The 14,795-nt window shown below is 45.4% G+C and overlaps 1 protein-coding gene across 2 annotated transcripts in view; it reads right to left on the bottom strand.

Annotated features, from left to right (window-relative positions):
* Positions 1 to 14,795, bottom strand: part of cdc7 (cell division cycle 7 homolog (S. cerevisiae)) — a 69,134-nt gene that overhangs the window by 44,315 nt on the left and 10,024 nt on the right. For both annotated transcript variants that reach the window (XM_072510474.1, XM_072510475.1), the window contains exon 2: positions 5,600 to 5,717. In XM_072510474.1, coding sequence (XP_072366575.1) covers positions 5,600 to 5,708 — 109 coding nt within the window. In that variant the 5' untranslated portion in view covers positions 5,709 to 5,717. The remainder of the gene's footprint in view (positions 1 to 5,599; positions 5,718 to 14,795) is intronic.

Raw genomic sequence — 14,795 nt, 5'->3', positions numbered from 1 at the left:
TAAGAAAGGTGGGGGGGGGGGGGGGGGGGGGGGGGGGCGGTGAGAGACCTCCAGTAAGGATAATCACGTGGAACGTGAGAGGGCTAGGAGGTCCAGTCAAGGGTGCTTGCACATCTTAAAAGTTTGAAAGCCGATGTAGCAATGCCGCAGGAGACTCACTTGAGGGTGAAGGACCAGGTGAGACTTAAAAAGGGCTGGGTTAGCCAAGGGTTTCACTCCGGATTTGATGGAAGGGCTCGAGGGGTAGTGGTGCTGGTCAGCAAAAGGGTACGCTTCCAGGTGGAGAAGGTGGTGGCAGATCAGGGGGGTAGATATGTGATTGTGACAGGGGCACTGGAGGGGAGATTAGTGGCGCCGTTAAGTGTATACGGTCCCAACTGGGACGATGTGGGATTCACAAGGAAGGTGTTTGGGGCTATTCCCGACTTAGACACGCATGAGCTGATTGTGGGGGGGGACTGGAACCTGGTGCAGGAGCCAAGGTTGGACAGATCACGGCCGCGCTCGCTGGTCCCATCGGGGGGGCGAAGGCGTTGGCTGGGCTAATGGTGGAAATGGGAGGGGTGGACCCTTGGAGGTTCCTGCACCCAAGGGAGCGGGAGTATTCGTTTTTCTCAGCGGTCCATAAGGTATACTCGCGGATCGACTTTTTTGTGGTAGGGAAGGCTTTGCTGGCTGGAGTCAAGGGGTCGGAATACTCTGCAATTGCAGTGTCAGATCACGCTCCACATTGGGTGGATATGGTGCTGGAGAAGGGGGCAGCAGAGACCGGGGTGGAAACTGGATGTGGGGCTTTTGGGGAACCAAGTGTTCTGTGAGAAAATTGAAACGGTAATTAAGGAATATGTAGGTTTCAATTGTACGGGTGAGGTGTCGAAGGCAGTCGTCTGGGAGGCTCTAAAGGCGGTGGTGAGAGGTGAGGTAATTTTGTTTAAGGCCAAGGTGGATAAAGAGGATAGGTTGGAGCGACAGAGGGTAATAGATGAGATGTTGGAGGTAGATAGGAGGTATGCAGAGGATGGGGACCCGGCGAAGCTGGAAAAGAGGAAGGAATTACAGGTGAGCTTCGACCGACTGTCCACCAGGAAGGCGGTGCGCCAACTGAGACGAGCAAGGGGTGCAGTTTATGAACATGGAGATAAGGCGGGGTCAGCTCCGGAGGGAGGCAGCGGCAAAGGAAATTCGTCAGGTGAAGGATAGGGCAGGGAAGTTGGTGGTGGCCCCAGTGCTGATTACCAAGGTTTTTGAGGAGTTTTATGAGAGGTTGTACAAGTCAGAGCCACTCGGGGGAGACCGAGAGATGCAGGAATTTCTAGATGGGTTGGAGTACCCGAGGCTAGGGGAGGGGGACAGGGCTACATTAGAAGGAGCAATAGTGGAGCAGGAGATAAAGGATGCGATTGGGAGGATGCAGTCGGGGAAGGTGGCAGGGCCGGATGGGTTTCCGGTGGAATATTATAAAAAACTTAAGGATAGGTTGGCACCCCTGATGGTGGGGATGTTTGAGGAGGCAATAGGGAAGGGGGTGTTGCCGCAAACCTTGGGGCAGGCATCGATTTCCCGGTTACTAAAAAAAGATAAGGATCCGACGGAGTGTGGGTCGTATCGGCCCATATCACTTCTGAATGTGGACGTAATAGTGTTGGCGAAGGTACTGGCGGGTAGGCTGGAGGAGTGCCTTCCGAAGGTGATAGGGGAGGATCAGACGGGGTTCGTGAAAGGGAGATAGCTGTTTTCGAACATTAGGAGGGTTTTGAACGTTGTTATGGCACCGGCGGAAAGAAAGGAAACAGAGGTAGTTGTGGCATTGGACGCCAAGAAGGCGTTTGATCGGGTAGAATGGGGGTACCTGATGGCAGTGCTGGAGCGGTTTGGGATGGGACCAAGGTTTGTGAACTGGGTAAAGCTATTATATAAGGAACCGAAGGAGAGTGTCCGCACAAATAATATCAGTTTGAGATACTTTTCTCTCCACCGTGGGACGAGACAGGGATGTCCTATGTCCCCCCTGCTGTTTGCACTTGCGATTGAGCCGTTGGCCATCGCATTGAGATGTTCGGGAGCATGGAAAGGAATAGTGCGGGGGGGGGGGGGGGGGGGGATAGAGCATAGGGTGTCCTTATATGCCAACGACTTGCTGCTGTATGTGGCGGAGCCGAGTGCGTCGATAGGAGGAATATTGGAGCTACTGCGGGTATTTGGATCTTTCTCGGGGTACAAGTTGAACCTGGACAAGAGTGAGTACTTTGTGGTGTCTCGGTCGGGGGTGGAGGCAGGGATGGGGGGGCTGCCATTCCGTAGAGCAGGGACTCATTTTAGGTATCTGGGGGTGCAGGTTGCCCGGGAGTGGGGGAGGCTTTGCAGGTACAACATCACTAGTTTGGTGGGGAGAGTGAAAGCCGATCTGGAAAGGTGGGATGGCCTTCCTCTGTCACTGGCGGGTGGGGTACAGGTGGTTAAAATGAATGTGTTGGCGCGATTCCTGTTTATTTTTCAATGCCTACCGATTTTCCTGCCAAAGTCTTTTTTCAGGGAGATTGAGGGAAGGATTACCTCATTCATATGGGGAGGGAAGGTGGCCAGAGTGAGAAAGGTGCTGCTACAGAGGGGAAGGCAGGCAGGGGGTTTGGGTCTCCCGAACCTGTTGTGCTATTACTGGGCGGCGAACGTGGAGAAAGTGCGGAGCTGAGTCAGAGGGGTTGATTCTCAGTGGGTCAGAATGGAGGAGAGTTTGTGCAGGGGGTCGGGGCTGAAGGCACTTGCAACAGCGCCGCTCCCGATAGCTCCGGTGAAATATTCAGGGAGTCCGGTAATAATAGCTTCATTGAAAATCTGGAGGCAGTTTCGCCAACACTTTGGGTTGGGTTTAGGGTCAAGGGAAATGCCGATTCGGGGGAACCACAGATTTGAGCCAGGGAGGTGGGATGGAAGTTTTCGGAAATGGGAAGAGAAGGGGATTAAGACGCTAAAAGATTTGTTTCTTCGGGGTCGGTTTGCAGGATTGAGGGAGCTGGAAGCGAAGTATGGGCTAGAGCAGGGAGAAGTGTTTAGGTACATGCAGGTTCGGGATTTTGCCAGGAAGGAGATACAGAGCTTCCCAGAGGAACCGGCCTCCACATTGCTGCAGGAGGTGTTGACGAGAAGGGGACTGGAGAATGGGGCAGTGTCAGCGGTGTACAGAGCTATTCTGGAAGAGGATAAGGCACCACTGGAAGGGATCAAAGCAAAATGGGAGGAAGAGCTGGGAGAGGTTATAGAGGAGGGGGTCTGGTGTGAGGTGCTCCGGAGAGTGAATGCCTCCACCTCATGTGCGAGGTTGGGGCTGATACAGCTGAAGGTGGTATATAGAGCGCACCTCACGAGGGCAAGGATGAGCCGATTTTTTGAAGGGGTAGAGGATGTGTGTGAGCATTGCGGGGGGGGGGCGCGAATCACGTTCATATGTTTTGGTCCAGTCCAAAGCCAGGGGAGTACTGGAAGGAGGTGTTTTGGGTAATTTCCAAGGTGGTGCGTGTGAAACTGGACCCGGGTCCCCAGGAGGCCATATTCGAGGTGTCGGACCAGCCAGGGTTGGAAACGGGAGCAGAGGCAGATATCATAGCTTTCGCCTCGTTGATCGCCCGAAGGCGGATCCTGCTGGGATGGAGAGCAGCCTCTCCACCCAGTGCCCTGGCGTGGCGGGGGGACCTGTTGGAATGCTTGACCCTTGAGAAGGTTAAGTTCGAACTGAGGGGAAGCTCGGAGGGGTTCTACAAGTCATGGGCACTATTCATTATGCACTTTCAAGAACTGGATAACATCGAACATTGGTTGGGGGGGGGGGGGGGGGCCTGTGTAGATTAAGGGTGACTACGGGTAATCCCTGATTCCTTTTTGTCATTTGTTTATGTAAACAAGCGGGCTGATGTTTGGGGGTGGTGGGCGGATGGAATCGTTGTTATTATGGGGATTGACATATCTTGCTGATTATTGTCTATTGTTGATGGGTGTACATGTGGGAGAAAATGTGAAAAAGGAGAATAAAAATATATATTTTTTTAAAATACTGAAATCAGGGCCCACACAGCAGAATGGTAGCGGCACAATGGCTTAAGCAGCAGACTTTAAAGAGACCAATACAACTGCACAAATTCTGCCTCAGCTCTTTGGTCGACCGGTCACAAAATGCGCTCAAGTCAATTCACGCAAGCAGTAGTGGGATAGCTTAACCAAGCTTACAGCCAATGTGAATCAAATTTTCTTCAAAATTTAAAGTTCTCAATGTCGACAACTTTATCCTAAATCACATATAATTGTGTAAACCAACTTGGTGTGCTATTTGGCAGCTTGAAAGTGACTGCCACTGTGGTTAACCTGAAAATTAAAATGATTTTTTGCATCAAGTGTTTCAGACATCACATCGCTGAGGTTGAAGTGTGATTTTTTTTTTTTCTTTAATTCATTTTTGGACTGAGAGTGTCCCTGGCAAGGTGATTTATTGACTATCCCCAACTTCCCTTAAGGTGGTGGTGGTAAGCTTCTTGAACATCTGCATCCTTATACATAGTTGACGTGTGTAGATACACCCAGTGTTGTTGGAGAGGGAATTTAAGAGCTTTGACCAAGTTTGACAGTGAAGGAATGGCAAGTGACCCAGAGGTGAACATATCTGTCGTTGTTTCCCACACGTCACCTGCCTTGTCCTTCTAGGTATATTAGATAAACAACTTGCTGATGTGTCGATACCCAAACATAAACTGACACTCTATGCTGGGAATAGATTACATACTTGCAAACGATTCTCAGGTTTTTCTTTGCATAACCTGCCCATCAGTTTTCAGATAACTGGTTTAGTTTTTACCTTTATATTCTTACATTCACACTCAGTAGAATGAACATAAAAACATAAACACAATACAAATTCAGAGTTTAAGTTGTAGTGCTGTTTATGCTCTCTGTAGTCGATCTGTACAAGTACCATGACCCTTGACAAAATATGCAGAAGCTCGAAAACGTTTGAAATAACTAAACAGATGTATAGTAAAAGTCTGGCACAAAAAAACGTGTATACATTTTATTGGAGATGAACAGCATATGTTTTGTCTCAGACAGAATGTAACTCTAATAAGCCAAAATGTGCAATGGTGTGTGAGCTGTGTTTTTGCCTTCTTTTGGCAGATTGCAGACTAGTAACAGTGGTCAAAAACAGATTGTCACATATTTCAAGACATAATCCAGCCCAACTCTGCTTGCAAGGAGTGTTTCACCATTTTTCAGATTTGCTACAAAATGGAACAATTCAATTTATGAAGGCTCCTGCATTTAGTCGGAGACTCCAGATATTTGATCCTGTTGCAACTTAGCCCTCACTGTCAAGGAGCCCTGACTGACCACTGATGACAGTCATCAGGTTGTCAGCACTCTTGCCTGCTTAGCTGTTCTGGCTTGTTATCTCTACAAGGCTGAGTACATCCAACATGAAATTACTGTGATCCTTTTAGCTTTCAATGTTGCTCTGAAGTTCTGTACAGTCCATATACTGGCATTTTGCTTTAATGTAATTAATTCAGTTTAAAAGCATCAGAAAATCTTGAAGGATAAATAAATGCATTCTACTTACTTGAAAGTTTGTAACCACCCTCATTTTCTTTACCAGAATCATTCTTCATTTGATTATTTTGATTCAAATCAAAAGCATCTTTTGACAAGTTTTCCAAAGCTGTCGTCATGGTAGTTTCCTGAAAAAACACAGCACATCAATGATTAGAAACTAACATAGCAACAAAGAACGTTTTCACAGGAGAGCAGAATTGCTCTTCCAAAGCAGCCCCCCACCACCCCCTCCTTTCCTGGACAACTTTGATTTTGTGGTGGTTTAGTTTGCCCTTGGTGCACAATTTTCAGAGTCTGGCTGGCAGTCATGTATTCTCCTGCACGATGTGGACTTTTTATGCAGCTAGAATTATGTTACAGTGCCCAAAAGGAAAGTCTCACACAGCAGAGGAAGCTCAACATGGCATCAAATGTTGCTCTTCCCCCTTATTAAGTTTTACTTTCAAACATGAGACTGGGAGGCAGCACAGTGGCACAGTGGTTAGCACTGCTGCCTACAGCGATGAAGACCCAGGTTTGATCCCGGCCCCGGATCAATGTCCGTGTGGAGTTTGCACATTCTCCCCGTGTTTCCATGGGTCTCACCCCGATAACCCAAAGATATGCAGGGTAAGTGAATTGGCCACTCTAAATTACCCCTCAATTGGAAAAAAATTGAATAAAAACAGCAGCAAGTCCAAATTTAAACCAGTTAAATAAAATTGCGTTGATTTTACTGCAGTCATTCTAATTTCTAGTATAATATCCCCAATCTTCCACAGGGAAACTTTCCTTAATGGAAGGGGAATTTAAAAAGGTGCAAACTTAATACACCACTGACTGGCATTAGGCCCAGCAGCTTAAGGGAGATATAGAGGAATGTCTGTCTCCCCTCAGATCATTGCAACTTCAACTCCCAAGGCTGCTCATTATTTGTGCAATGTCTATCACATATGAATGTGAATTTCAATCAGTTCTTGGCCATGAGCTCCTTAGGACTGTTTAGCACTCCAGCTGGGTTGCATTGCTCTGCCTGTTGGAAGTATATATTCAAAAGAGCTATTGCATTTATGATTCCAATAATCCTGTTTCTTGGTGAAGAAAACTGCACCTTCTTAGTGAAGAAAACTGTGTGGCTGTGGTGCAACAAAAGGGGTAATAAAATAACTAAAATCAGATCTTCACTAAATGGATTAAATGGAATTGGTTAATCTCAACTCGCTAATTGCTGTGCAGGAACCCAGAGCTCAAGCCTACTCCGAATTTGGCAATCTTATTCAAAAGAGATGGCCAAAATGGGAAATGTCATTCTTTCGGATTTCAAGCCAAGGCATACTTTTGCAGTACAGGATGCTTTACTTTCCATCTGCTATACCCAAATTGAGTGTTCCATGCTGACCAACATGACTGCAAAAGCAGAAAAGGCTGGAAACACACAGGTAAATTAACACATGGAAGATAATGATCGGTTAACATTTCAGGTGTAACCCAGCTCTGATGATGGTCTACAACACCCACCCATCTTCCTTTTTTCAGATGCAGACTGATGTGATGTGCACATGCAGAATTCATGCTCTTTCCTGTTCATTCTCAGCTATGATGTGGAGATGCCGGCGTTGGACTGGGGTGAGCATAGCAAGAAGTCTTACAACACCAGGTTAAAGTCCAACAGGTTTGTTTCAAATCACTAGCTTTTGGAGCACTGCTCCTTCCTCTGGTGAATGCCTCTCAGCTAGGTTTAGTACATCATCCCATTTGCCCTGCTACCAGAATGCATCTATCCCAATCCAAACTTTATAGGGAGCTTCAAGATAAAAGAAAAATGCTAATATTTTCTCAAAAATATTTAGTCCTGTAAGTAAAGCAAGAGGATTTTACAAATCTAAATAACCCACTCAACTTTGTTTCTTGAGGATTAGATGAGTCTTAGGGTAAATAAGTATCTCGGAGTGCTGGTTGCAGTGAGAGACACTGTGGAGTTGAGCTAAGTATGGGAGTTTAGGGAAGTGGGGGAGGGAGGTATTGCTGTATCTTGTTTCCATTACTACAGCCACAGGTCAGTGGGGCAGGAGCAGACCAAGGCCTGAGCGCTAGAAGATAAATTGGAGCAGTCCTACAACATTGAGTGAACATGCCTGTGTAATATTACATGTAAGTGTTTGGTAGGTGAGTATTTCTCTCCTCTACCTTTTTGGACTTGCTTTGAGATTGCAGAGAGATCAAAACTGGGAACAAAATATTCAGGGGTATGTGACTTTTCCAAGGACAGGCTGGAAGGAAAGAGAGTGGTGGGGTAGCTTTGTTCGTATGAGATGGAATAAGTACAATAGCAAGAAATGATCTTGCATTGGAAGAAGTAGAATCCACATGGATGAAGGTAAGAAATAATAAGGGGAAGGCGACACTGGTGGGAGACGACTACAGGCTCCCAAACAGTAGCCATACTGTAGGATGGAGAATAAATTAGGAGATAATAAAGGCATGTAAAAAAGGCAGTACTTTAATCATAGTGAGTTTAATCTTCATGTATATTGGGAAAATCAAATTGGCAGAGGTAACCAGGAGGAAGAATTCATCATGTATTTGGGACAGTTTCCTAGAACAATGTGTGTGGATCCAACCAGGAATCAGGCTATTTTGGATGTGGTAATTAAAGACAGGTTTAATAAACAATCTCAGAGTAAAAGATCCCTTAGGAAGCAGTGACCATAACATAGTCGAATTTAGCATTCAATTTGAGTGAGAAACATGGGTCAGAAAAAACTGCTACACTTAAATATTTGTGATTATAAAGGAATGAGGGCAGAGTTGGCTGGAGTGGACTGGGAAAGAAGTTTAGCAGGAAAGACAGTTGATCATCAATAGTAGGCATTTCTGAGAATAATTCATGACTCACAACAAAATTACATCCCAGTGAGGAAGGCGGCTTCTAGGATGGGGATAAATCAACCACATGGTTAACCAAGGAAGTGAAGGATAGTATTATATCAAAAGGAAAAAAGTAATGTGGCAAAGATTAGTGGTAAACCAGAGGATTGGGAAAGTTTTAGAAACCAACAAAAGAGGACCAAAAAATAAAGAGTGAGAAGATAAACTATGAGGGTAAACTAGCAAATAATATAAAAATGGACAGCAAGAGTTTCTTTAAATAAATAAAAAGGAAGAGAGGGGCCAAAGTGAGCATAGGCCCCTTGGAGAGCGAGACTGGGGAAATAATAATGGGAGCCAGGAAACGGCAGAGGCGTTGAACAAATACCTTGTGTCAGTTTTCATGGGGTGGAAGACATCAATAACATTCTAAAAATAAATAATGAAGACACAGAAGGGAGGGAGGATATAAATACAACAGCAATCACGAGGGAAAATGTACTAGGGAAATTAATGAGGCTAAAGACTGTTAAGACCCCTGGACCTGATGAGTTGCACACAGTGGTTAGCACTGTTGCTTCACAGTGTCAGGGACCTGGGTTCGATTCCCGGCTTGGGTCACTGTCTGTGCAGAGTCTGCACGTTCTCCCAGTGTCTGCGTGGGTTTCCCCGGGTGCTCCGGTTTCCTCCTACAGAAGTCCCGAAAGATGAACTTGTTAAGTGAATTGGACATTCTGAATTCTCCCTCAGTGTATCTGAACAGGCGCCGTAGTGCGGCGACTAGGGGATTTTCACAGTAACTTCATTGCAGTGTTAATGTAAGGCTACTTGTGACACTAATAAAGATTATTATTATTAAAGGAAGTAGCTACAGAGATAGTGGATGCACTGGTAATATTCTTTCAAGCATCCTTAAATTCTGGAAAAGTCCCAGAGGATTCAAGAATACCAATGCAACTGCCAATGTCACACCTTTATTCAAAAAAGGAGACAGACAAAAAGCAAGTAACTATAGGCCAGTTAGCTTAACTCTGTCATTGGGAAAATGTTAGAGTCCATTATAAAGGGCGTAATAGCAGAGCATTTAGAAATGCATAAATAAAATCAAGCAGCGTCAGCGTGGCTTCATGAAGGGTAAATCATGCCTGATAAATTTATTAGAATTCTTTGAGGTGTTAACAAGCAGGATAGATGAAGGGGAACCAGAAGATATAAAATACTTGGATTTCCAACAAGCATTCGACAAGGTACTGCATAAAAGGCTACTTAATAAGATCAGAGCCATGGTGTTGAGAGTAGTATAATAGCACGGATAGAGGATTGGGTAACTGACAGAAGACAAGTTGGGATAAGAAGAACATTATCAGGATGGGACCTGTAACTAGTAGAGTGCCATAGGGATCCGGACTGGGTGCCACAATTATTCACAATGTACATTAATGACTTGGAAAAGGGAAGTGAATGCACTATTGCCAAGTTTGTAGATGACACAAAAATAGGTGGGAAGGCAAATGGTTGAGGGTCTCACAAGGTGCAGCATGGTGGCACAATGTTTAGCTCTGCTGCCTCACAGCACCAGGGACCTGGGTTCAATTCTAGCCTTGGGTGACTGTGTGGAGTTTGCATTTTCTCCCCATGTCTCTGTGTGTTTTCTCTGGGTGTTCCAGTTTCCTCCCACAGTTCAAATATGTGCAGGTTAGGTGGATTGGCCATGCTAAATTGCTCCTTGCACAAAGATGTGCAGGTTAGGTAGGGTTATGGGGATAGGCCGGAGGACTGTGCCAAGGTATGGTGCTCTTTCAGAGGGTCGGGCAGATTCAATGGGCCAAATGTCCTTCTTCTGCACTGTAGGAATTCTATGGTTCTAAGAGTCCACAGAGGGATATGGACAGGTTAGGTGAGTGGGCAAAAACTTGGCAGATGGAATATAATGTCGGAAAATATGAAGTTATGCACTTTGGTAGGAAGAATAAAGGAGCTGAACATTATTTCAATGGGGAAAGGCTGCAGCACAGAAGGATTTGGGGTCCTCGTCAGCACTAGTTAGACCACACGTGGAATACTGTGAACAGTTTTGGTCCCCTTATCTAGGGAAAGATATACTGACATTGGAGGCAATCCAGAGATGGTTCATAAGGTTGATCCTGGGTATGGAGGGATTTTCTTATAAGTAGAGGTTGTGTAGATTGGGCCTGTACTAATTGGGGTTTAGAAGAATGAGGGGCGACCTTACTGAGACATAGGATTCTCAGGGTAGATGCTGAGAGAATGTTTACTCTTGTGGACAAATCTAGTACCAGAGTGCATAATCTCAGAGTAAGGGATCGTCCATTTAAGACAGAGATGAGAAGGAATTTCTTCTCTCAAAAGGGTAATAATACTGTTGAATTCTTTATCGCAGGAAAGTGCTGCGGAGGCTGAGGCATTAAAGTATGCTCAAGACTGAGTTAGACAGATTTTTAATCAGCAAGGGAATCAAGGGTATGGCAGGAAAGCGCAATTGAGGATTATCAGATCAGCCGTGATCTCATTGAATGGCGGAGCAGACTCGATGAGCCGAGTGGCCTACTTCTGTTCCTACCTCTTAATGTCTCAATAATATAAAAGAATGTCAATTTTTACAGCTGTGCCGGTAATGAAATGAAAGGAAATGAAAATCGCTTATTGTCACAAGTAGGCTTCAAATGAAGTTACTGTGAAAAGCCCCTAGTCGCCACATTCCAGCGCCTGTTCGGGGAGGCTGTTACGTGAATTGAACCATGCTGCTGGCCTGCCTTGGTCTGCTTTCAAAGCCAGCGATTTAGCCCTGTGCTAAACAGCCCCTAAGGAATGCAAATCTTATGACTTGCCTATCATCTCAACAAGAAAATTCTACACTTATTTGCCCACAGTATATGGGATAGACTCATGTTATATACTTTAGTTGACTCCAGCAAAAGCTGTTCAATGCAGAAAATAATTCCTCCACATGCATTTCCCCCTCCCCAGATATAGATAGCCAAGTTGGGTTCAAAAACCAGTCAGTTCTCTGGAATAACCTATTTTAAATGTCAACATGATAGCCGTACAGTTTTATTAGTTAAAGTTTCCGGCAGAGTAGCCGGAAAATTTAAGTTGTACAGCTGAAGTTCAGTCAATGTGACATTGGCAGAGTTCGCTAAAAGACACAGTGGGTGCATTTAACCAGGAAGTGTTATAAAAAAAATAACAGGTTAATACATCCAAGTGTTTGATGGGTTCTCATAATAGTGTATTCAACTGGAAAAATAATTGGCTGGCAAAGCCAACTTCTCAGGCAATTTCAATGTCAGTTTATTCTAGACCTCATTACAGAGATTGGATTGAACTGAAGAGGAATGCCCCAAAGTGAAAGCTATGATGTGGTTAAATTGGAGTCTTTTACCATCACGTATCAGTATCAAACACCAAGATGGGGAGATGAAGCATGAAAATCAGAGTAAATCTCTCACCGTTGCCTCAACCTGTCTCAACGACAACTTCCAGCACCGGTAGCATTTTAGACTCGGATTGAAATTGTCAATTAAGGACAAGATCCTGACAATGGAAGTGAAGGATTTTATCAAACTCGCCTAAGCTGCATTCAAAGCCAGGCACAAACTGACCTACAGTTAACTAGTCACTAATATTTCAGACTGCTGGGATTTTAATTTTGATCCCAGCTCTTCACTGTTGTTTAGTAAGGAAGAGGATGCTGACAAAATATCGGAGGAGACGCAAATGGTGGAGGTAATGGGTGGAGTCAAAGCTGATAGGCAGGCTGGCATCCCAGGTTGCTAAAGGAAGTGGGAACGGCGATAGCAAAGAGCTCGCCATAATCTCACAATTTCCCTAGATACTAGGGAGGTGCCTGACGACTGGGATGACAGATGTTATTCAAGAGAGGATGCAAGGACATTTCTAGTAACTACAGGCTGGTCAATTTAACATCAGTGGTGGGCAAGGTTTTAGAAACAATAATATGCGGCACTTATGAAATGAAAATCGCTTATTGTCACAAGTAGGCTTCAAATGAAGTTACTGTGAAAAGCCCCTAGTCGCCACATTCCGGCGCCTGTTCGGGGAGGCTGGTACGGGAATTGAACCGTGCTGCTGGCCTGCCTTGGTCTGCTTTCAAAGCCAGCGATTTAGCCCTGTGCTAAACAGCCCCTTACAGAGCCAGGCAGAACCTGCTCTCCGAGATTGATCTCTTCAGCCATCAGCAGAAGTGCACCATCTGAAACTGTCCCATCCCAACAGATTTGCTGTATGATAAAAGGATGCCAATGTAATCAAGGGAGGGAATCAACAGGCACTTGGAGAGGTTTGGGTTAATTTAAGGATAGCCAGCACTGTAGAAGGCAGGTCATGCTTGACTAATCTAAATGAATTTTTTGATGAAGTAACATAGAAGGTCGATGAAGGGAAAGCAATGCTTGCTGTCTAGATAGATTTAAGCAAGCATTTGACAAAGAACCACATAAAAGGTTGGTCGACAAAGCTATGGCTCATGGAATAGAAGGATCAGTGTAAGCTTTGATAAAAACATTGGCTTAAGGACAGGAAATAGCAAGCTGCTTTTCAGACTGCAGGATCATAGGCTGTGGTGTTCCCCAGTGCTGGAACCACTGATTGATATATTATATATAAATAAATGATCTGGATATTGGAACACAGAGTAAACCTCCTGATGATCCAAAGATTGGAGGTGTCACTGACAGTGGAATGATACCATAGCACGGTAGCATTGTGGATAGCACAATTGCTTCACAGCTCCAGGGTCCAGGTTCGATTCTGGCTTGGGTCACTGTCTGTGCGGAGTCTGCACATCCTCCCCGTGTGTGCGTGGGTTTCCTCCGGGTGCTCCGGTTTCCTCCCACAGTCCAAAGATGTGCAGGTTAGGTGGATTGGCCATGATAAATTGCCCTTAGTGACCACAATTGCCCTTAGTGTTGGGTGGGGTTGCTGGGTTATGGGGATAGGGTGGAGGTGTTGACCTTGGGTAGGGTGCTCTTTCCAAGAGCCGGTGCGGACTCGATGGGCCGAATGGCCTCCTTCTGCACTGTAAATTCTATGATACCAATCAATTGCAGCAGGACATAGATAGGCTAGATGAATGGTCAGACAAGCAGCATGGGTTTCAATACAGAGCAGTGCATTTTTTTATTCACTAGTGGGACATGGGCATCGCAGGCTGTGCAGGTATTTATTGTCCATCCCTAATTGCCCTTGAGGGAACAGTTAAGAGCTGTGGGTTTGGAGTCACCTGTAGGCCAGACCAGGCAAGGACAACAGATTTCCTTCCCTAAAGGACATTGGTGAATTGAATGGGATTTTATAACAATGGCTTCATGGTCAACATTCAACTTTTAATTCCAGATTTTTATTGAATTCAAATTTCACCACCTGAAGTGGTGGGATTTGAACCCAGGTCCCCAGAGCATTACTGGTGATGCGTATGTGGCAAAGGGATAGAAAAAGGCATTAGACATAGGAGCAGAATTAGGAAATTAGGCCCATCGAGTCTGCTCCGCCATTCAATCATGGTTGATATTTTTCTCATCCCCATTCTCCTGCCTTCTCCCCATAACCCCTGATCCCCTGATTAATCAAGAACTTATCTATCTCTGTCTTAAAGACACTCAGTGATTTGGCCTCCACAGCCTTCTGCGGCAAAGAGTTCCACAGATTCACCACCCTCTGGCTGAAGATATTCCTCCTCAACTCCGTTGAAAGGATCGTCCCTTTAGTCTGAGATTATGTCCTCTGCTTCTAGCTTTTCCTTCAAGTGGAAACATCCTCTCCACGTCCACTCTATCCAGGCCTCGCAGTATCCTGTAAGTTTCAATAAGATCCCCCCATATCCTTCTAAACTCCAAAGAGTACAGAGCTTGTTCCTCATACGACAAGCTGTTCATTCCAGGGATCATTCTTGTGAACCTCCTCTGGACTCTGGATCCTTTCCAAGGCCAGCACATCCTGCTCTTCTTTGAAATAATTCCCAGGGTAGCAACAGGATTGTTAACCTTAAGAGAATCGTGAACAAGGACTCCCAAGTTCCTTTGTGCTTCTGGTTTCCTAAGCATTTCCCCACTTAGAAAATAGTCTATGCCTCCATTTCTCGTTCCAAAGTGCATAACCTCTCACTTTCCACATTGTATTCCATTTGCCACTTATTTGCCCACTCTCCTAGCAGCACGGTAGCACAAATGGTTAGCACAGTTGCTTCACAGCTCCAGGGTCCCAGATTCGATTCCCGCTTGGGTCACTGTCTTGTGCGGAGTCTGCATGTTCCCCCCATGTCTGCATGGGTTTCCTCCGGGTGCTCTGGTTTCCTCCCACAAGTCCCGAAAGACGTG

This window comes from Scyliorhinus torazame, chromosome 7, assembly GCF_047496885.1.
Source record: "Scyliorhinus torazame isolate Kashiwa2021f chromosome 7, sScyTor2.1, whole genome shotgun sequence".
In the NCBI taxonomy this organism is placed as follows: domain Eukaryota; kingdom Metazoa; phylum Chordata; class Chondrichthyes; order Carcharhiniformes; family Scyliorhinidae; genus Scyliorhinus; species Scyliorhinus torazame.
This window is presented reverse-complemented; position numbering and strand designations above follow the sequence as displayed.